At 37.1% G+C, this 22,735-nt stretch overlaps 1 protein-coding gene across 8 annotated transcripts in view; it reads left to right on the top strand.

Moving 5' to 3' along the window:
- ADAMTSL3 (ADAMTS like 3) overlaps window positions 1-22,735 on the top strand; it is a 562,343-nt gene that overhangs the window by 419,476 nt on the left and 120,132 nt on the right. For all 8 annotated transcript variants that reach the window (XM_072619353.1, XM_072619328.1, XM_072619322.1 and 5 more), the window contains exon 16: window positions 19,503-19,792. In XM_072619353.1, the coding sequence (XP_072475454.1) occupies window positions 19,503-19,792 (290 nt within the window). The remainder of the gene's footprint in view (window positions 1-19,502; window positions 19,793-22,735) is intronic.

Below are 22,735 nucleotides of genomic sequence, written 5' to 3'. Positions count from 1 at the left end.
GATTTGCCGTTTCCTTCTTCAGCTTATTTTACAGGTGAGAAAACTGAGGCAAATAGGTGACCCTTTTGCCTAGGGTCACTGAGCTAGTAAGTGTCTGAGGTCAGATTTGAACTCAGGTCCTGCTGACTCTAGGCTCAGGACTCTGTTCACTGCACTATCTAGCTGCTCTAATATTTTATATATATATATATACACACACACATATACACACACATACATAAACATGTGCATGTGAATATATATGTATACCTACATATATACACACATATACATACACACGTACATGCTATCTTTTATGTTTATTGTCACCATCTTTGGTTAGGAGACAGGGGATCTCAGAGGATGATGAACCATGTATAGTAGGAAACTGTTCCTCTCCCACAAATGTAGACTCTTTCCTATCCTGGCATGTATTTGATTTTCCTTTTGTAATTGACGTTGCCTAACAGTCTCTGGTCCACTTCTGGTTAGTGTGGGGTTTCCAGTTTCCTTGGTAGGCTGCCACAACGTTGGACTTTATTCATTTCCTAGTTTTCCAAACAAAACCACAACATATCTCAGCTTCTAGTTCATCCTTTTATTACAACTGTCTTCTGTAGCTCTGAGCTGCGTGTTAGTTGATAATGAAGAAGGGAATAAGTGTAGCTGTGTTTCAAAACCCCTAAACACAGTCATGCCAAACCAGTTTGTGGAAGACAAATACTTCAGCCTCTGTGGTCCGCTGTGGCTGGGGTTCTGAATTTACATAGAGGGTGAATGTTCAAAAGACATTTTTTTTATTAGGAAAATAAAAAATTACAGCTTGTCAAGCTAAGCCAAGAAAAATGTAGGTTTGGCCTTTTGAGTTTTCAGTTGTGGAATGTGATGACAGTTGATATGCATCATCATTTTAAAAGTTCCTCCCTGGAGCCGTCTGAATTTCTCTGGGATTCTCAAGACTTCAGCAAGGCTTTACATCACCATTGCCATCTTCCCCTTTCTCCGTACCTTTTCCTTTTTATTTTTAATGAAAGGTCCAAAGAAATTATATGAATTTAGAATGTGTGATGTGTTTTCTCCAACTGACACTTGAGTCTTTTCCATTTATGGACATTTAATTTGTTAAAACCAAGTTGAAGTATGATATTTCAGGGATTTATAACCAGGGTGTTTCTGACCAGTTTTCTCAAGAACCATATAACAATGAAAAATTATATTCAGTTCTGCATTTTGCAGTTTACAAAGGTCTTTCTTCCTGAAAAATGTTGTGAGCTAGGTAGTGGAAAAGTAATCTTCACTTATTTTACAGAAGAAGAAAGTGAGTTTGGAGACGTTAATAAGTTACTCATGAATGAATACACAAATAATAAAAGTCAGAGCCAGAGTTCAAAACAGTTTTCTGACCCTGACTAACCTGATTCTAATGCTCCACGAATACTGGGGTTAGTCTTCCCTATTCTGCTTAATACAGCCATTTCTGATTTTACTACAGTTCTGGGCTGTTTTCTATTGGTAAAAGGCAAAGCTGGTGATCTTTTCAGAACCCACATGAGAGCCTGGCCCTGGGGGGCTTCTTTCAGTGCCAGAGTTGAAGAGGCCAAGAGATACCTTTGGGGTCATCAAAAATCCATCTCCCTTCACACAGCCCACCATGAGAGTTAGTTGCTTCACAGGATTCCCTAGGCAACATTCTGAGCCTCTGCTCCATCCTGGTCCATATTCATTTATGACCCATGTTCATCCCAACTTCCTGTTTCATACCTCAGTTCTCTTTGGCATCCTCATCCTTCCTCTGACCTGACCCCTTGGCTTCCTCAGAATGGGCTGACTGCTAGATTCTACTTTACTTGACCCTTATTTAAACTTATATTCCTCACCTCTCTCTGAGTTTTCCACGATTTTTAGTCCTCAGCCTTCAGGAGTGATAACAGTGATAACAGACTCACATGTCTGCTGACCTTAGCAGTAATGTATTCGCTATAGTCTCATTACTAGCCTCATTCACCTCTTGGATCCCAGCTTCTCTTCACTTTACAGTTGGTCTTTTTAAAATTTTTCCTTTTAAGAAATTTTATTGATTCATTGTAGATAGCGTTCATCGCTGAATATATTTGCAATAAATAATTTTTTAAAAGTTCAGCAAAAACAGTCAGCACCTCTACTAGCTCTAATGGTATATATAATATCCCACACTCATAGCCACCCACCCTTGTAAAGAAGAAAGTGTTTTCTCATCTTTTGCCTGGAGCCAGACTTGGTCATTATAGATTTTGTTTGTTTCCATTTATATTAATGTCATTGTGTACATTGTTTTCCTGGTTCTCATTATTTCACTCTTTCTCAGTTCATATAAGTCTTTCTATGCTTCTCTGTTGCTTTCCACATTTCTTATGCCATATTCCATTACATTCATGTACCACAATTAGCTTAACCATTGAATGGACACCTACATTGTTTCCAGGCCTTTGCTACCACAAAATATATTGCTATGTATATTTTGGTACGTTGGGGACCATTTTTGTCTTTGACTTTCTTGAGGGATACCCCTAGCAGTGGCATCTGTGGGTCAAACAGATTTTTCCTTCATGATAGAATTGTTTTGTAACAATATTTGAAGTTCTGGTATGGTCCATCTTTCTTCATAATTATTCATCATTGAACAAGAGCAAATATTAAGCATCTTCTTCCATAGTATGTGTGGAGCACTCTACTAGACATTCAGGAGTTAGTTTAGATGATCCCAGTGCTTAAGGAACATAGAGTCTAACAGAATGATAAATGTGAATGCAAATATTCCTAATATTCAGTATGACCTGATAAGTTATATCAAACAGGTAAAAAACAAAAGACTCTGTGTGGCTGGAGGGCTACGATAGTATCCCAAGAAGGAGACTTTCATGACATTTGAAGGATGTCACTGGAGCTGAAATAAATGGACAGAAACTTAACTAAGCATTACAGTAGGGAGCAGCCTGAGCTGAATAAGGTAGACAAACAGCTCAGAAACCAGAAATCCAACATATATTAAAACACCATTTAATAATTATAACCATTGTTACTCATACTTATAAAGGATATGCCCATTAGCTACCTGAGTCTGCATCCCAATGTTTTTTTTTTATTTTTAATTTAGTATTACAGATTTAGAGAGGTAGAAATGAGGTAAAAGGTCTTTCCAGTGAAGAAAATGACTATATTAAAAGTGCCAAGTCAGGAAAGTGAAAGGCATGCTAGAGATACCATAAGGAAACCAGTTTGAGTGGAGCTTATAAAGAATAGTGGGAGTAAAGTACTATCAAATTCTGATTGTTATAATCAGGAAATAAGTTTTTGAAACCTTTAATTATTTCAGAGTAGATTATATTGGCTTGATTTTTTTTCCTGCCTAGCTCATGACTCTTCTCTTTTTCCTCTGTTTCTTATCCATTATACTGGGATATAAATCCTTCCTAGTTCCTATTTCTTGGGTATTCTAGAGCTCCCCACTAAATTCCTTTCCCAGCTTATTTTTAAATTCTATATCCATCACTAAAATATCTTTGTCTTTCTCTGATGCCAGTTCTCATGAACAGGAAAGGAAAGAGGAAATATATGATGAGGTGGTAAGATCACTGAATTGAGCATAATGAGACTGAGGTGAGAGGTGGTAAGGGCCTGAGCTAGAGGGTTGGGGGTGGCAGTGGGAATGGAAAGGAAGACTTTTTTATGGATTCTGCCCATAAAAAAGGATAATATAATTTTCTTTGGAGACTGCCACATATATACATTATACTCTCTTCCATCATAAAAGTAAAATACTTTGGTAGAGGCTCTGTCTTGAGCCCTCTTGGTTTCTTTACCATTTTGTTTGCTATCATGAGTTCGGATATCATCGCCATGAAGACCACTCTAGTTCCCCATTATGTCTTTTGGATATCTCAGCCTATATGTCCTGTAAGCATATTAATCTCACCATATCTAAAACAGAACTCATATTTCTCCCCAAATCTGTCCCTTCTCCAAACTTCACCATTTTACCTGATGAAATCTTTCTAGTCAACCAGTTTTACAACCTTTGACCTGTCTCTTTCCCTCAACCTCTGTATCCAATCAGTTGCTAAATTTTGTAACGCCAGTCTCCACATCTCGTTTCTCTTCTCTTTACTTCAGCAGCCTCTACTGTAGTTAAATTCACCATAGCTCACTTGAACAGCCAAGTAGCTTTCTAATTGGCCTCCCTGTTTCTAGTTGCTTTCCTTTCTGACCTGTGCTTTGCACAGTTGACAAATTGATATTCCTAAGACACGAATCCGACCCCATTACTCCTACTCAGACAACTTCATTGACTTCCTTCTTATCCAAAGGATAAAATATAAAACTTAGCCTGGCATAAAAGTCTTCTATCTACCTTTCCAAGTATTAGTTCATAGTTTTCCATTTCATGCAAACTCTGTTCCAGTTAAAGTAGCCAAATATCTGTTCCCCATACATGATATTCCATCTCCCACCTTCATGCTTTTGTATAAATTTTTGGAATGCACTCCTCACTTCTGGCTAATAGAATTCCTCCAAAGCACAGCTGAGATACCACCTCATGTAGGTGCAACCTTTCCTGATTCTTCAGTTACCAGTATTTTTTTTCCTTTTTAAATTAAATTGTTTTTATTTACTTATGTATTTGTTGTATCCTCACTCTATCCACCTTATCCTCCCCCCCCCCGCCACCCCCCACCCCCCAGTAGCATATAAGCTCCTTGAGAGCAGGGATCATTGAGTTGTTGCCTTTGTATTCAGAGTCTAGCAAAGTACTGAACTCATAGTAAGCACTCAGGAAATGTTTGTCAAATTGAATTAAGACCTCTTAATAGATAATTAAGTGACCAGCTGAGTTACTTAGTAGATGTGTTTTATTAGGTTCAACAAACATTTATTAAAAGCCTTCAGTGTGCAAAGCATTGCCTAGGCACTGGGAGAGATAGAAAGCTTAGATAAAACTGCTTTTCATAGTTTTCACACCTGAAAAGATAAGATACAAAATAAGAAAAATATGTAACGCATTATTTCAAAAGAAGCATACTGTAGTGGTACAGAAAAATAAGTATTATTTGAAGTCCAAGGAGAATGGGAGTTACTGGCAGGAGGCATAAAGGTAGACTTTTATGGAAGATGTATTTGAGTTAGATTTTAAAGAATGGGTAGGAATACAGCCTGTAAAAAGAGATAGGGTATTTCTTCTAGACACAGAAAGCAATAGAAGCCAAAACATAGAGACACAAAATCATGGACTATGTTTTGGGGAAATTCCAGTTTGATTGGAGTAGGGGAATAATTAGATGAAGCTGAAAAGATAGAGTGGTATGTATCACGTAGCAGTTAAAGTGCTGAACTTGGAATCAGTAAGACCAGGGTTAAAATTGTACCTCCAAAACTTACTGTTAGTGTGATCCTAAGCAAGTCAATTAATCTCTTTGTGGCAGTTTCCTTATCTGTCAAGAGGAGGATAAATTATATGACTTCTAAGTTCTCTTCCATTTCTAAGTCTATGAGTTCATGATCCTGTGAAATTGTGAAGAGCCTTGAACACTAGGCAAAAAATTTGAAATTTGCTTATTGGGCAGGAAAAAAAGTGTTGAAGATGTGAACAGAAGAGTGACACAGTAGACTGGTAGATAAGGAAGATTAGTCTGGCATTGGTAAGAAGACTGGATTGAAGTGGGGAAAGAGTAGAAATGGGAAGACCTGCTAAGCTATTGCAAAAGTGACCATGAGAACAGAGAAGATGATCAACACAAGAGATGTTTCAGGAGCAGAACTGATAAAATTTGAGAACTAGATATGAGAGGTGAAGATGAAGGAACTGTCCAAGGTAATCTTGAAGTTTTGAACACAGGAGGTTGAGTAGATGATAGTGACACTAACAGAAATTGTGAAACTGGAAACAAAAGCACATGGGGTAAAATAATACACCCACTTTCAGATTTGTTATGTTTCAGGTGATGATACCAACATTGACATGGAGAGATACTGGAGGCAGTTGGGTATATGAGTTTGCAGTTCAGGAGAGACTAAATCTACAGACAGGATTTGGGAGTCATTTGCATATAGGTGGTCCATGAAAGGGAATGAGGTTACTAAGAGAAAAAGAGAAAGCTGAGAACAGAGCCCTTGGCAATAGTTGAAAAGAGGAGGCAAGCTTAGTTTTCTCACATGTAAAATGGAATGTTTAGATTAGAAGACTTCTGATATACCTTCCAGTTCTAAATCTGTGATCCTATAAGGATGATATATGTGAAATACATAATAAATAATAAAACATTAAAAAAAAAAAAAGAAGAGGCAAGGATAGCAGTGGAGACAAAGAAGAAACATTTAGAGAAATAGGAAAATAATTCAGAGAGTGCAGTATCACTGAAGCCATGGGAGGTGTTAATTGGTAGGAGGGAACATCAAATGATTTCTAAGGGGTTAAGAAAGATGAGGTCCTGAAATAGAGCTCATCAGATTTGGATGTTAGGATGGTATAGGTGACTCATAAAGACAGAATATAAGTGTCCCTTGGTGATTTGCAAGAGTTAATTGACCTCCAGGTGAGTATCCTGCTGTCTCTAATTTTTGGGACATACCCTATCCCTTCTTAACAGCTTATGTCAATGATTCACTGGAACTCAAGAAAGGTTTTTCTCTAGAGAAGAAACCAAATAAATTGGGCCTGGAAAGTTCATTTAATTTTAAGAAAAAGGAGCAACATCAGTTTCTGGGCTTTTTTGTGTGTTTTCATCCTTGGACTTAAGCTCTGTTTCAAGGTCAATTTTCCATTCCTGTAAAGCCATTTGGGACATTGGAATTGATCAGAGGACTATAGGATCCAAGTATTCTGTGGATTCTAATGCTTTAAGGAAATAATAAAATATCTTGTATCGTTGTGCTCTGAATGGTATTCCATGAGCCAGCAACTGGAGAAGCTATAGTAAAAGTCTTCTTCCCATAGCAGTGTTCTTTTTCATTGCTTGCCTCCATTTACTAGATGCTGCTGCCCTTTTGGGGAATAGGAAAGGATACAGTGAAAAGAGCAAATAAAAACATGCTGAAGTTACATAATCCAAATTCTTAGGAGATAGGTGTCAAGTCTCAGTTCTGTCCCTAACCATTAGTATGACTGGATAAATCATGTAATTTCTCTAGGCCATAGTTTCTCCTTAGCTATAAAAATGAAAGAGTTGGGCTAGACCTTTTCTGCAATTTTCTGTGTTTTCTATCTTGTTTAGCATATTACACTTTATAAGAGTAATGACAGCTTAATATTATTGTTGCTTGTAATATTTATATTATAATTTAAATTGAAAGTCACTGAAAGTTGTTGACTGTCTTACAAAGTACACAATGAATATCCCATTTTTTCACACACTTATTTGTTCACATATTTACTGAGGAAGTAAGTATTCATGCTATATGTTATGGGAAAGTAAAAAATGAATAAGATTTAAGACTCTGATCTTAAGGAACAGGAGATAAAATATACATGAAATAGAACATGATAAATGCCACAAGAATGCTACAAGAGTTCAAAGGAAAGAAAAGTCAGTCTCCTGAGAGGATCAAGAGATGCTTCATGGAGGAGGAAGCACTTGACTTTGATAACCCTGAGAAACAGGTAGAATTTCAGTAAACACACCCCAATTAGAATCAGGAAAAACTCTCACCTAACCTTTGCCTATTTCCTCATAACCTTGGGGAGTCCTCTTCTCATGATAAGCATTTTTAAAAATGGCTTGAATGGTAAGGAAAAAAAATCCTAAGAAGGAGTAGGGAGGGAAGCTTATGAGCTGCCTAATGTGATCAAGTTCTCTATTGCATATGGCAGATGATATTGTTTATTATAACTGTCTCTGTGTGGCATATATCCCTATTAAAATATAAATTTGTTGAAGACAAGGACAATGCCTTATCTACCCTGAGTGCATAACATAGAAGGCAATGAATAAATGGTTGTTGTATGAATTAGAATTTCTTTACCAATTTCTTACTTATAAAAATAGCATACAACTGCTAATGGAATATGTAGGAAAAACATTTAATAACATAAAAATACTATTTTATGAGTTCCTCTATCGATTGGGTATGTAGTACTTCTTAAGTTTTAATGTTGTCTGCTCCCTACTAGTATCATTTTTAGCTACATTTGAAAAATAACAAAAACTCTTCACATATATAAATTATATAATAATAATGATGCTGATAGTAATTTGCCAGCAGATTAGAAATATATGCAGAGAGTAAGGAATTAGGGATGACAATTCAGTTACAAATCTGAGAGACTGGACAAATGGGGTGACTTTTTTCTTATTTAATATTTTTCCCAATTACATGTAAGAACAATTTTAACATTCTTTTTTGAGTTCCAAATTCTCTCCTTCCCTCCTTCCTCCCTCTGTTGAGAAGGCAAGCAATTTGACATTGATTATACATGTGTAGTCATGAAAAACACATTTCCATGTAAGTCATTCTGTTAAAGAAAACACAGACAAAAAAAAAACTCAAGAAAAATAAATAAAGTAAAGAGAAAATAACTTTGATCTGCATTCGGGCTCTACCAGTTCTTTCTTAATTCCTTACTCTCTGGATATATTTCTGATCTGTTGACAAATTGCTACCATCATCATTATTATGCAATTGATAAATGTGGAGAGCACAAGTCAAGCCTTGGAATTAAAATATGACTTTCTCACCTGGATTAATTTTGTACTTTGCCATCTCTTCTCAGATGTGGAAGACAAACTGAATGCTATGGTAACTTGCACTATGGAGTTGAGTGGGAGAGATCCAGATGGGGTTTTCTCCTATGTCTCAAACTGAAAGAGTAGGTGTTACACAGTGTACACTTTCTCAAAAGTCACACTCTTTATGGTTTATCTTACTAGATAATGTTAGGGGCATATTGATTGATGAATGAATGCCTGAACCCTCATACAACCCATGAAATTAGTATGTACATTGATTGATCATACCTTATGTACTCATGCCAAACTTATATTCCTTTATATTGAAAATAGCCACATTAATAACATTAATACTACGCACCACATAAGATTGTTCAGAGGAAAGTGTCATGTTAATGTGAACCGTTGTTATTATTATTGGAAGAGAAGCATTTTAGAAGCCTTCACTAATCCAATTTTTTTTTCTCCCCTGCTTTAATTTTTTTTAACCCAGCTCCTGACTTTTCTCTTCATTGCCACTCCTGTTAGGATGGACACCTCTCTTTGCCTTTCTCCTCCTTGTTTCTAAATATAGCTAGGGCCCATCAGTATATCATCTTATTGTTTTATTTCCACCACCAAAGTACTAATTTCTTTCTCTGTCATTTGTAACAAACAGCCGATCAGAGAGGCAGCAAACATAGTATAAAAGTTCTGGTGTTGAGACTTGGAATGTGGTATGGGCTCTGTTCCTAACTAGCCATGTAAGTCTGAGTACAGCACTTTATCTCTCAGTGTCTCATTTTCATTGTAAAACTAAAAGGATGGGCTACATTTAATCAACAGCCTTTGTGAAAAAAATCTGGAGTTTTAGCAGATCCCAAACTCAGTGTGAGTCCGTAGTGCAAGATATGACCCAAAATAAGCCTGCATGATCTTCAGTTGTGTCAAGAAAGGCTTGGGGTCCAATACAGGAAAAGTCATCATCCTGGCCCTGCCCTACATTGGTAATAACATGCCCATGCCTGTGAAGCATTCCGTTCAGCTGTGGGCTCCTTATTTTAGGAAGGGCATTCAGAAGAAGTAACATATGAGCCAAGGAATGGGATTGGGAAAGCACAAAATGGAGACAGGCCAACAGTGAGGGAGTTAAGCCTAGAGAAGACAGGGTGTGAGGTTCCAGGGAGAGAGGGGGCTTTAAGCATGTGAAGGACTCTTGGGTAGAATGATTAGTCTTGTGTTCTGCTTAGACTGAGAGCAGAACTAGGAGCAATGAGTGAAAGCTTTTGTAATGCACATTTAGGCTCATTCTAAGTAAAAATTTTCTAACAGCTCTCTGAAAATGGGATGGCATACTTCTGGAGATGGTGAGTTACCTAGTACTGAAGATCTTCCAGCTGAGACCACATAATCACTTGTTAGAGAGCAGCAGAGTTGCTCAGTAGTTAGAGCACTAGGTGAAATCAGGAAGACCTAGTTCAAATCTGGCCTCAGAAACTTACCAGCTTTGTGACCCTGGTCAAGTCACTGTTTGCCTCTGTTTCTTCATCTAAAATATGAGAATAAATAATAGCACCAGAGTTATTGTGAAGATCAAATGAGATATTTATAAAGCACAGTGCCTAGCACATAGTAAATGTTAACTTATTAATATTGTTATTATTATAAATTTTATGTAAGATTTCTCTTTTAAGTGGATTTTAAATTTGGGTATTAGCAAGATGGACTCAACTCTGAGATTGCTTCCAGTCCTGAGACTGTATGATCAGTAAGGTCACCTTATATTCTAACATTCTGTAATGCTTTATCTAACTTAATCAGAGGAAAATCCCTAAGTTGAGGGGAGGGTGCAGGGGTGGATCTTAGCCTCCTGAGAAAGCTAAAAGCACAAATTTAAGCCATAAGAAAAGTTCAAAGTATCCTGTTGTTGTTATGTGGTCATCAGGTTAATCCTCCTGCTTCTGAATTGACTTCTTCATTTTGTCAGCCTGTTCAAATAAGAGAGAAGACACAGAGAAGTAGATGTGGTTCCTACTGACAATTTACATATAGAAAATCCAGGGGCTGAAGGGAAGAGAGAATTGTACCAGGGCCAGAAAGAATAAATGGACAGTGTTGAAGGATTCTGCCCACCGAGGGAGAGGTGAAAGGAAAGGAAAGGAAAGGAAAGGATAAACACCTACCAGCTATAGGATAGGAGCAAAGAAAGAGTTAGAGGGGAAACACAGATTCAAATCAGAACAAAGTCTTAGGATTGAAATGGAAGAGAGGCTGGATGGCAAGCAGGAGAAACATATGCTCAGAGTGGGAAATAAAACAAGCTTTCCAGCATCTAACCTACTGAATACAATTGGGGAAACAGTATAAAATGAATGAAACTTGGGAATCATGACTGGTATTCACAGGAAAGTCATTTGTTGAAAGCATGTTTTAACTGCAAAGAAGTTACTGAAAAATTGCTGCATCCTGAAGAGTCAGGCAGATATAAAACGATGGGTTGCCAGGGTCATTTTTGTTCAAGTTGGTGCTTAAGTAGTAGCAGAGAAGACTCAGACTTGGAGTCCAAGTAGCAGATCTATAGTGTAGGAAAGGCTGGGGGCCTGAATAAGCAAGGCATTTAGTTATCAAGGCATGTAGGGATGTTCATTTGAAAGTAGGTATGAAACTGGGAGACTGGAGAGGGAGCAGGCAGAATGCAAAATGTTCAAAATAATTTCAAGGTTCAGAATGTCAGTGTAAGTAGAGGTATGGCAGGTAGTCAGTAGAGGTGCAAACAAACAAGTCAGTTGAGATAATCTAGCAACAGGTGTCAGGCTCTCAATCACGGGGATACTAGGTTTCAAGAGCCATGCATGAATCCAGCCACTGAAGAACCAAAGCGTAGAGTAGCAAACCCCATTACTGGGCATGTGGGTACAAAGGAGGAACTCAGACCCATGAGAACCCATAGGAATTTCATCACAAATGAACTGGGAAACAAGCACACATGATTAGAATGGGATCAGTTCAAGATTTGCCCCTGATACTCAAGCTGTGTGACCATGGACCTTAACCTCTCAGTGTCTCAGGCACCTAAGATTCCAAGTTATCGATGACTCTCCAGACCCTGGAAGTTCCCCACACAAGTCCAGACCAAAACTTATGATGCCAAAGCCACCTCCACTAAAAGTCTCTCCCATGGCTGTGATAGTTATTTACTTAACATTTTTAGTACACCTTCTACAAAAAGGATTTGAGATAGACTATTAGTTAGATTCCTTTGGACAGCTAAGTAGCGCAGTGGATAGAGTGCTGGACTTGAAGTCAAGAAGACCCCTCTTCCTGAATTCAAATCCAGCCTTAGACACTAACTGTGTGAACCTGGGCAAGTCATTTAACCCTGTTTGGCTCTGTTTCCTCATTTGTAAAATAAGTTGGAGAAGGAAACAGCAAACCAATCCAGCGTCTCTGCCAAGAAAAACCCCAGATGAGGTCGTGAAGAGTCAGTCAGTTAGTTTAAAATATTGTTAAGGTAGGACAGTTTAGGATAGAAACAGGAGAGGAACCACCTGAAGAACACAGAAAGAGTAGAGGCTACCACATAATAGAGATAATTTGATTATTATAATCAAATCAGAATTTGACTGAGTTTTTTGATGGGCTAAAAAGGGAAACAGATCATATTACAAAATTTTTATTTTCCAATAAAAGAGAGCAAAAAACTTTGTCTACAGAGACAAACATTTTCCTGGAACTAAATTTCATCAGGAGTTTAATTCTGCATGAGTCGTTTTCTGAGCAGCATTAGGCAATGTAGCAAGATAATATTCTCAAATACAATTTTAAAAAAATTATAGAAATCTTATTTAAAGAGAATCCTTGCCCCATCCCACTATAAAGGCAAGGGATATCAAATTCAATTGTAACTTGGTGACAGTGATGTTAGTAAACCACTAATTTATACAACTGGCCATGACAGTCATAGGTTGGGACTTTTAAATGCCTTTGGCAATTTTTTCATTTTGCCATTTGGGATCTGAAAGCAAATACCAGTGTTGAACAGGAAGTCCTAATTGCAGTATATAGGTCTGCTATAAGTCAAAGAAAACTGCTCATGATTTTTGAGTTTATTAATAAATCTGTGGTATACTTTAGCTTTTTCTTCCAAACCAAGGAATAAAAGGCTTCAGAAGAATGCACCATAAATTATTTTTGGATGCTCTAAAGAATTCATTTGGCTCAATTCAACAGGTCTAATTTCTGGTATGCTGCTATCACACTTGAACCAAACAGGCCACTTTTTTTGGCCTGTGTAAACTATTGGAATGGGATTTTTTTAACTCTAAAAATTCAGAGAACTATTTCACAAATTATATAGATTGAAAAAAGAACTAACTTACTTGTACTCAGAAATTGTATAATTATGATGATGCTTCAGGGTTACAATGTGTTTTCCCCCTCTCTCAGTAACCCTAAACGGTAGCATCAAGTCTTTAATTTACAGATTAAGAAACTCTGATAGAAGTTGAGTTCAATCACACAATCAGTGTTGGAGACATGAATTTTAGTGCAAGCATTATTTCCCTATTTTATAGGCCAAAGGAAGTTTAATCCAGGTTCATACAGATAGTTAACAATTGGGATTTGAATCCCAGGTCTTCTCACTCTGACTAGTATTCTTTACTCTATACCAAAAAGGCAACCACACTGGCATACTCAGGATGGCTGCTAGCACAGGTTCTTAGATCTGCTTTGCTAGGAAACATAGCTGCTTAAGGGGTCAACAGTCTTTTTAAATTATATTCACTAGTTCAGGGGAAAAGTCAGCACCCTGAATTTCAGAGAAATAAAGACCAACAGACAGGGCTGTGCCTGAAATCAAAGCAATATTGCTATACACCTTACATACATCACTGGATTGAGAGAGGCTTTATATCTGAGCAAACCCTCACCTCAGAGTATATATACACTTCTCGGAGCCAGAAGGCATCACATCCTTCATGACTCAGTGTCTAATTAGAAATAAACAAAAGATGTGAAAGCCTTGCTACAAACAAGCCTCCCCTATGCAAGCTTCCCTTAATGGGCTCCACTTGATGCCTATTAATGGATGGGGAAGATCTTGTATCCCAATAACATTACACATACTGACTTGAATTTCCTTGTGGACAAAAAATCAGTATTTTGGGTTTTTTTTTTTAATATAATCCCTTTTTTTATACTGTTGTTAGCAAGTCTTCTGTTAACAAATCTTTTGAGGGCCAGTACTCTTGGTATTTTCCTAGGCATTAGCCTGGTGAGCTGAATTCCCCCAAATATACACTTTTTTTTCATATACATGTAAAAAATGAAAAGAAAAAAGGCCTTTCATGAGCATTTCTCAAACATATGGACTTAGAAAGGAAAATTCTCATTTCTGTGCCTTTTCCAAGGTTGTCTCTAGGCCTGGAATGTATTCCCTCCTTGTCTCTGCCTCTTAGAATCCTTTGCTTCCTTCCAAACTCATATCTTTATTTCTCTAGCTACTAAAGCCTCCACTCCTCCCCAAAATTACCTTGTGTCAGTTTTGTATATATGTGTCCATGTTCTTTCCCCCAAATAGAACATAAATTCCTTGAAGATAGTAATTGTTTTGTTTTGTTTTGTTTGTATCCCCAGTGCCTAGCATATCAGACTCTCTAGGCTCACTCTCTCAATTGCTGTTCTCATAGATTGGATTCCCAGAGTTCTGTTAACTACTTCTCCCTACTGGATTCTCAGGGTTCCCTGTATCAAACTCAAAGAAGAATAGATCCCCGTAGCTGCAAATTGACTTAGAAAACCACAAGTTAGCATTATTTGCATTGTATTTTATTTATTTTATTAAATATTTCCCAATTACATATTAATCTGGTTTGGACCCTACTCTATAGTTTTGTAGCCCAGAGTCTGCGAGTCTGAAACTTTCTGCAGAGGTTGCTATAAATAGTTTTTAATACTGACACTCATGAGCCCCCCCACCACTGTGCTCCCAATTAATTTTCACTTGACATGATGCCAAGAATGGAAGAGTAGACAGGTTCCTAAAACTGTCCAAGATCATAAAATCATATATTAGAGCTGGAAGAAACCTTAGGAGCCAACTTCCTCATTTTACAGATGAGGAAACTGGTTAAATGACTTTCCCAAGGTCACATAGGTGGAAAGTGCTATTATTTGAACCCAATTCCTCTGATTCCAGGTTCAGCATTTTCTTCACTGCATCACATTATCTGAAATGGCAGTTGTCCTCTATTTCTTTCATTTTACTGTAAGAGTGAAAAGTCAAGATGTGTGGATGGAAGTTTAATTCTTCTAAGCATCCAAAAACTGAGATGTTTAGGTAAATCTAATATAACTAATTAGTTCCACCACAGAATTTATATTTTGATATTTTATTGGGCCATGGAAGTGATCCTGGATTCTCAAAAGCCTATATATTGGTTTAGCACAATTTTGAGAATGTTCTTCCAAGCTGGAAAATGTTCAAGTATATTTTTAATGATAGACTGAGAATGCTTATTGAATACAAGCCTACTTAAATATAGAGGGTCCTGGCCAGCAGGTTGGCCACTAGGTAATAAATTTCTTGGCCATGGCAGTCCATGAAACTAAGAAAAATTAAAAGCAGCAGTTAGAATCATAAGACTTAGAGTTGGAAAGGAACCTAGAGATCATCTCTCTGAAATCTTTTATTTTACAGATGAAGAAACTGAGACATAGACATAGTAAGTGATTTGCTCAAGTAGTAAACATGAGAAGATTTAAACACAAGTCTTTTGAATCCAAAGTTAGTATCCTGTCTGCTCTTCTTCCACTGCTTCCACTACTCTAGCACACTATAATTCTGTGTTGTCTCCTTTTACTTTCACAGCAAAAGGGCTATGGCAGTAAAAGAGCAGGGTGCTGAGAATCACATAGTTAGATTGGTATGGTGGTACACACTGGTAATCCTTGCTAGCATGGAGACTGAGACCGGTGGATCTCTTGACCTTGGGAATTCTGAGCTGCAGTATGGTCTATAGCTGATCAAGTGTCTATACTAAGTCTGACCCCAATGTGTTGAACTCCTGGGAGCAGAAGGCTACCAGTATTCCTAAGGAGGGACAAACTATCCCAGGTATGAAACAGAGCAGGTGAAAAAAACACTACCATGCAGATCTAAGCAATGCTCATGAGTAGACTTTGTACTGTCAAGCCTGGGTGAGATGAGACCCAGTCTTTTTTTTTAATCACTTCATTTTTCAGATTTCCTATAAATATTTATTTAAGCAAGGCTATTCTAAATGGGAGAGCTTTGTCCAATGTGAAAGGATTTGATGTACTACTGGAGAAACAGAACTACATTTATATTGATGTACTTGCTATAAAAGAAAGACATAAAGAAGTCACCGCTAAATAGAAGGATGGCTCAGAGACTCTTCTGGGCAAGGCAAACAAAGAAGATTGTTGCCAAAAGCAACGTGAAATATCATTTAACAGGACACTTGATCATCGTATTTGGCAGGGTGGATGATAAAGAGACTAAAAAAGACCACCCTGAAGGTATTTTCAGGTTCTGTGCCAACATCTGTTGTAAAGAGTGAAGTAGAGAAATTCTAGGAAGAACTTGACCAGATTCTCCAAACTGAGTAAATAGACATTGCCACTCAAGTGTTTTTCTCAAACACCAGATCATTTGTTGAACTGAGTGACTAATAAGCCAATAGTAATATAGTGATTCTTCTATCAGAAAATTACCTGGGGGCAGGTAATTTTACTCCTCTGAACCAAGTTGGCATGAGCTTAGAAGGAGCCAGAAAAGTTCTGGAGTTTTCAATTCTGACCCATTGGTAACCATGGCTAACAAAATAAAAGCAGTGGTATGTATGATATAGAATTCTTGAGGGGAATTTAACCCCTTGTCCAGTGGCTCTTAATCTAGAGTTCATGGACACCTCCACACACACGCACACACCAATGTAGTCTAGGGAAAAATTTCAGGGAATCTATAAATTTTCATGGGGAAAATAATTACATCTTGACCTCCACCTGAAATTTAGCATTTCTTTCAATTACAAATTTTTAAAACATACACATTATTCTGAGAAAGCATCCATAGGCTTCCCCAAACTACTGAAAAAAAAGCGACTCAGTGACACAGAACAGCTTAAGAACATTGAGCTCAGGTAAGAGTTGCACTTTGGGGGCATGCACAGCCCCACGCACATGGGCTTCTAGAAGGTAATATCAGTGATGTTACCCTGTCCCTGAGTGTGTCTCTAAGCAGGATTATTCTAGGAGAGGTGAGAACTCCCTTTTATAAACTGAGAGCAACAGAGAGACACAGTCACCTCTTTTGGGGGAGATTTTTATTTTCCTTCAGGTTAGATCTGAACATGTCACTTGCCTACTCCATCAACCGTGGTGATTTTCTGTTGCCTCTAGGACGAGCTATAAACTCCTATTTTTGTCTTTTAAGGCTCTTCAGGACCTCATCACAACCTGTCTTTTTAACCTCAGTATATATTATTGCCCTTCCTCCACTCTAAATTCTCTGATTTATAAGGTTCTTTCATACTCTAATGTTCTATGTCAAACTCAGTCAAACTGATCTTCTCTTTGCTTCTCAAACGCAATATGCAATCTCTCAACTCAGTGCCTTTGCACTGGCTGCCCCTGCCTCCATGCCTGGGATGTACTCTTTCCTCATATTCCATTCCTAAAGTCCTGCTCTTCCTTTAAGATGCAACTCAAGAATTTCCTTCTACATGAAGTCTTTCCTGATTCCTCAATTGCTAGTATCCTGCCTCCCTAACTACAATGTATTATTTTGTATATGCTTATATATGTATATATCATATCTTCCAGTAGGATATGAACTCCTTGAAAATAAGAAATGTTTTATTCTTTGTCTCTATATCTCTAGGTTCTATTAAAATGTCTGAGAGATAGTGGATGCTTAAGAAATGCTTGCTGGTTGATCAATTGAGTAAAGAAGGAAAGGAGTGCACTGTGGAGTGGGGATCCATGTCCTAGAATGTACCGTTCTACTTCCAATAGTATTTCCATCTCTAGTAGTGAAGTGTATGATCACACTTGTTATTCAAATGCATTTTTTGGTAAATCTACATTTTGATAATGTCTTTTTCTAATTATTTGGGGATGCAGCCCAGAGGTTTACCCCTGGCTTGCTCTGAATTGTTGGCTAATCTTTGGACAAAGAATTTTTTCCTCCTTTAAGAGTTTCTTGCTAATGGCAGGTGAGATGCAAGAGACTATTTGGCATACTGACCAGTCCTAGAAAGGAGCGTGTGGTGGCTACTTCCATACGTCATTAGCTTATCAAGTTAGCAGTAGTCCTGAAAGCAACATAAACTTTGTTTCTTTTAGGTTGCATCAAAATGCCAGAATCACAAAGTCTTAGAGATAAAAGGGAATTTAGCATCTAGTCATCCTCTGCATTTTACAAAAGGAGAAACTAAGGTTCAGAAAGTTGATATGACTTGCCCAAGCTCCCACGATTAATAAATGACCAGACTAGAACCCAGGTGTCTTTATTCCCAGGCCAGTGTTTTGTGTCTTGGCTGTAATCTTTAGCAGGATGCCCAAAGCAACAATAACCTAGTTTACTAATAGCTTTACCTGTGTTTTCTCTTCCATTTCTTCAGTGATTGTTTTATAAAAAAATGTTTTGACCCCTGGCTTTTTTAAGGTAGGATTTAGTTTTTCTCTTTTCCCAATTCTCCTTCATCAGATTTTCTCTCATCCCTACTTCATATAATTTTTTAAAACTGATGTTTGTTTTCTTGGCATCAGTACAGTGATCTTCTTTTGTTTACAGTAAAAAGAAAATTTCTGATGCTAAAAAAAATTTAAAATCATTTTCTGGACTGTTAGTGACCTTTTTGAGGCATCCTGCTATTATCCTATTACTATAAATTTTCAACTGTGACAACTGTCTTAGGTGTATTTTAGTGTCATAAAATAACTTGATTCTCCTTGTTTTGTGTATTTTTAAAAATGAATTGCCTCTAAGGCTAAAGAGAGAAAATCTTAATAAAATGACAATTTATTCAGCCAGAGTATATAAGTGTTTTAAAGAACAAAAAAAAATTCAGGAACCTTACACCTTTGTCTACTGCAAGACAAAAAAAAAAAAAAGATACCTTCTACCATCACTTAAGTTTTAGTTTTTAGAACATTTTAGTAAAATGTTTTTTTTCTCTCAGTGAGAATGTGTCAGTCAACAAGCATTAATTAAGTTCCTCTTATGTATCAGGCACTGTGCTGAATAAGCACTGGGGATACAAAGAAAAATAAAATAAAACAGTTACTATTCTCAATGAGCTCACATTCTTACGAGGAAGAAAATATATGAACTAGGTACACGTAGGCTATATACAGAGTAAATGAGATAATCTCAGAGAGAGAGTGCTAAGATTAAACAGAACTTGGAAAGGCTGTTTGTAGAAAAAGCTGGGGTTTGGAGGAAGTTAGGAGGTGGAGAGAGGGGAAGAAATTCCTGTATTATTGTCTATTATTATTAAATCTTAAAGTAAAGCTTCATAAAGATTTATTTTAAAGAGCTATAAAACAGAGCTTCAGTAATCATATGGCCATTTTCTCTGATGGAAAATGCCACTTCCAAGCAGCCCTGCTGCTAATGTGATGTCAGTACAGTGGTTAAATATAGCAGATCATTGGCAAGACAGATTGAGAGGAAGTCCATTAAATGAAGCTGGCTGTGTATTTTTCTTCATTTTTCCTTATTCTGTATATTAAAGGCATTGTGGTGTTTTTCCTATATGTCTCCACTGAATGTCTTTGTCCCTTCCACCCCCACCTCACCGTGCCTCTTGATTTCTGTAGGTTTATTCCTGAGCCTTGGTCAGCCTGCAGCACCACCTGTGGCCCAGGTATCCAAGTCCGAGAGGTCAAGTGTCGCGTCCTGCTTACATTCACTCAGACAGAAACAGAGCTGCCTGAGGAAGAGTGTGAAAGCCCTAAGCCATCCACAGAACGGCCTTGCCTCCTTGAACCATGTGATGAAGTCCCTACTGGACGTGGCCTGGATTTCTCTGGGCATGAAAAAGACGGTGAAACGATTTATGATTGGGAATACGTTGGTTTTACTCCTTGCTCAGCTACATGCTTGGGAGGTATTTGACCCTTTTCTTCTTCTATGGTGTTTATTTCTTGGGTATCCCAAAGTCATGTGAAAAATTACTTGGTATAAATTAGTATGGGTTTGAAAGAAGTCCTACCAATGACTGAAGAGATAGTTAGTGAAATACTCTGTTAAATCTCTTACTCACAGGAGGTAGTACAGAGAGAAAGATGCCTGTGCCTTCTCAGCCTAAGAGTGTGGTCAGCAGGAGTAGACAGTGCCAATAGGGGAAAGAGGAAAAGAAATGTGAAAAGGGGCAAAGTTCCCTTGACACTACCCTGTAGTAACCTTGTGGGATTGGTAAGTTTATCATCTCTTTGCACCAAAATTTCTTCTTTTGTAAAATGAGGGAGTTGACTAGGGACCACCTTGGAAAATGTGAGAGGAGCAAAGGTGGATGTTGTAACTTGAGAAGAATTTTTGCAGGAACCCATCTTAGAGACTGAAGGGACCCTGTAGATTTCCAGTAGTCCAGCCCTTGATTTTATAGACTCCTTGAAGAGTTTTATTGGATGCAGCAAAGACTGATTCTTTATAATATATTTTAACCAAGTACTACAAAGTCATCCTTCAAAGATTGGCTTTCTTCTTTGTTAATTTGAATTTTGAGCAGTATGTAAAAGTTTGAAATTTCTGACTTTTGGAAAGCAGAGGGCATCCATCTGACAAAGGTTGGCAGTTATAGTAAAAAATCATGCTGAGAGAAATGTAATTTTCCACTCTTAACATTCATGGATCAAAGGCTATCTTCCATGGAGAAGAAATAATGAATATAAATTAAGAACTTGAAAAAATCAACTCCATTGCTTGGCATCCTTGAGATTTTGTTTTAACCTATAAGCTTGTACATCCATCATATGTGTACATCCCAACAGAATTGTCAATGGGTAAATTATTTAGTCTGATGTATTCAGAAGTTTGAATAAATCTTCTCTCATGTTAGTGTGGTAACTATAAGTTAGCCTTTCTCTCTACTGATCTTTCTGCAGTGATTAAGGAACCAGACACAATCTGTTTTCAGCTTCCAGAACAGATAAACCAAGGGAGTCAAATCTGTATCTTTCTGGATGCATGCACCTCTCAACTGAATTTCATCTGGTCTATGGCAAAACCTGTGTGGCAATTTTTTTTAATCAAGGGTCTGTTAAGTTCTTCCTTCCTAAAACCTATTTTTGCCTCTTTTTGCCAGTTATAATTGTGAAATGCAAAATCTTTTAGCAGAAATATCTTAAAAATTTAATAATATTCATGTAGCTAGAATGAGAAATAACAGATGATCAGATCAATGACATATTAGCCTTCAGAAGGAAAGTTCCTGGTAAATGGTAATGTTCTCTAAATGTCAACTATTATTGTAACTATTAAGAAAATAATTATTCAAAGACCTTTATGTTATTAAGTAGATTCTTGATGAGGGAGTTAGGGAAAAACATGGACAAGAATTGCATACAGTAGGCATGTGCGGATTGGGAACAGCATGAGTGAAGAGGCTGCCCTCACCCATGAAATCATGAAGAGGCTGCCCTCACCCATGAAATCATGATTCCATCTGAGTAGCAAAATGATATACCAATGTTATAATAAATAGTGATTCATAACTCAATGAAATTTGCCATCCTATTAGGAAAACAATGACTAAAGTGATAGATGTTATTGATCAGTTCTAGAAAAGGAAATTGTCACAAAATGAAAGTATTCAGAAAGTTCGAAGGGTAGAATTCAAAAAGACTGTAATTCACAAGCATTCTGTAATCTATTTAAAAACATCTCTGTGATGGTACCACTGTTAAATTCTCTTTAAACATATTTTAAATTTTTTATAAGACTAAAACCATATGCCCAAGAAACAGGTTGTCAAAAACTGTTCAGTAGAGGGCAGGGTATAATTAAATAACCACTTTCCATGAAAAGTAATTGATTGATTAATTAAGCAAGCTTACATCTTCACCACTTATGTACACCATTTTTCTTGTACATTATTTTCTCATCAGTGTACACCATTTTCTTGGGAAAATATTTCTTTTAGCCCCTTGCTGATGGATGTGTCTACAATAAATGGCATGGAGAAGTTGAATCCTTTAAGAACCCGTGTCTAGAATAATGTCTCCACAAGCCATTTAATTCAATTTTAAAAATGCCTATTATGTGTAACATGCTGTGTGAGGAGCTGGGGATGCAAAGGTGAATGAGAAAAAATGCCTGACCTCAAGGAGTGTGAGAAATAAGAAAGGGACCGAAAGTTTTATAACATAAATTATTACATGTTTTATTAGAAACTTAGCATTGAACACCAAAAGAACTAAACTTGCCTAGTAACTATGCACCATTCAGTGCAAATAATAAATCCTATGAAGTGGTTACATGTATTCAAATTTAAACTATTCAAAGTGATAATAATATAAATTATTGGGTCCAGCCCAATTCATTCTGCCTTTTTCTCTTTGCATCATCTTATAAAGATATTTCTAGATTTCTCTTTAATTCTAAGTCTTAATTTTATTATTTCATTTCATCAATGTACTAAATTTATTTAACTACTCCCTACAACTGCAGATTCTTAAAAGGGTTAACCCTGTCATTGACCAGACATTGGAAAATTAGCTTGCTCCTCCAATCCTATGAGTTCACAGATCTTGGTCAGATCTTAAACATAACTATTTACTTAGCAATGAAGAAAAATTACATCATAGTCATCACTATATTAAAATGCATAAAAATAATATACATTATAATCCACATCCACACCTGGGTCACACTCACCAATGCACTCAGTATCTGTGGTGAAAAGTAGACACACACACTTACAGAACCTGGTGAGGAAGCACATGAAGGACAAAATCCCATGTGCTTGGGATTACTCACATATGGAATGTAGGCTTTGATATCATTGATCCGTTAAAGAATACCTGCACGAAACAAAACTACTTCTCTGTTA

Source organism: Notamacropus eugenii, chromosome 1, assembly GCF_028372415.1.
Source record: "Notamacropus eugenii isolate mMacEug1 chromosome 1, mMacEug1.pri_v2, whole genome shotgun sequence".
Classification (NCBI taxonomy): Eukaryota; Metazoa; Chordata; class Mammalia; order Diprotodontia; family Macropodidae; genus Notamacropus; species Notamacropus eugenii.
This window is presented reverse-complemented; position numbering and strand designations above follow the sequence as displayed.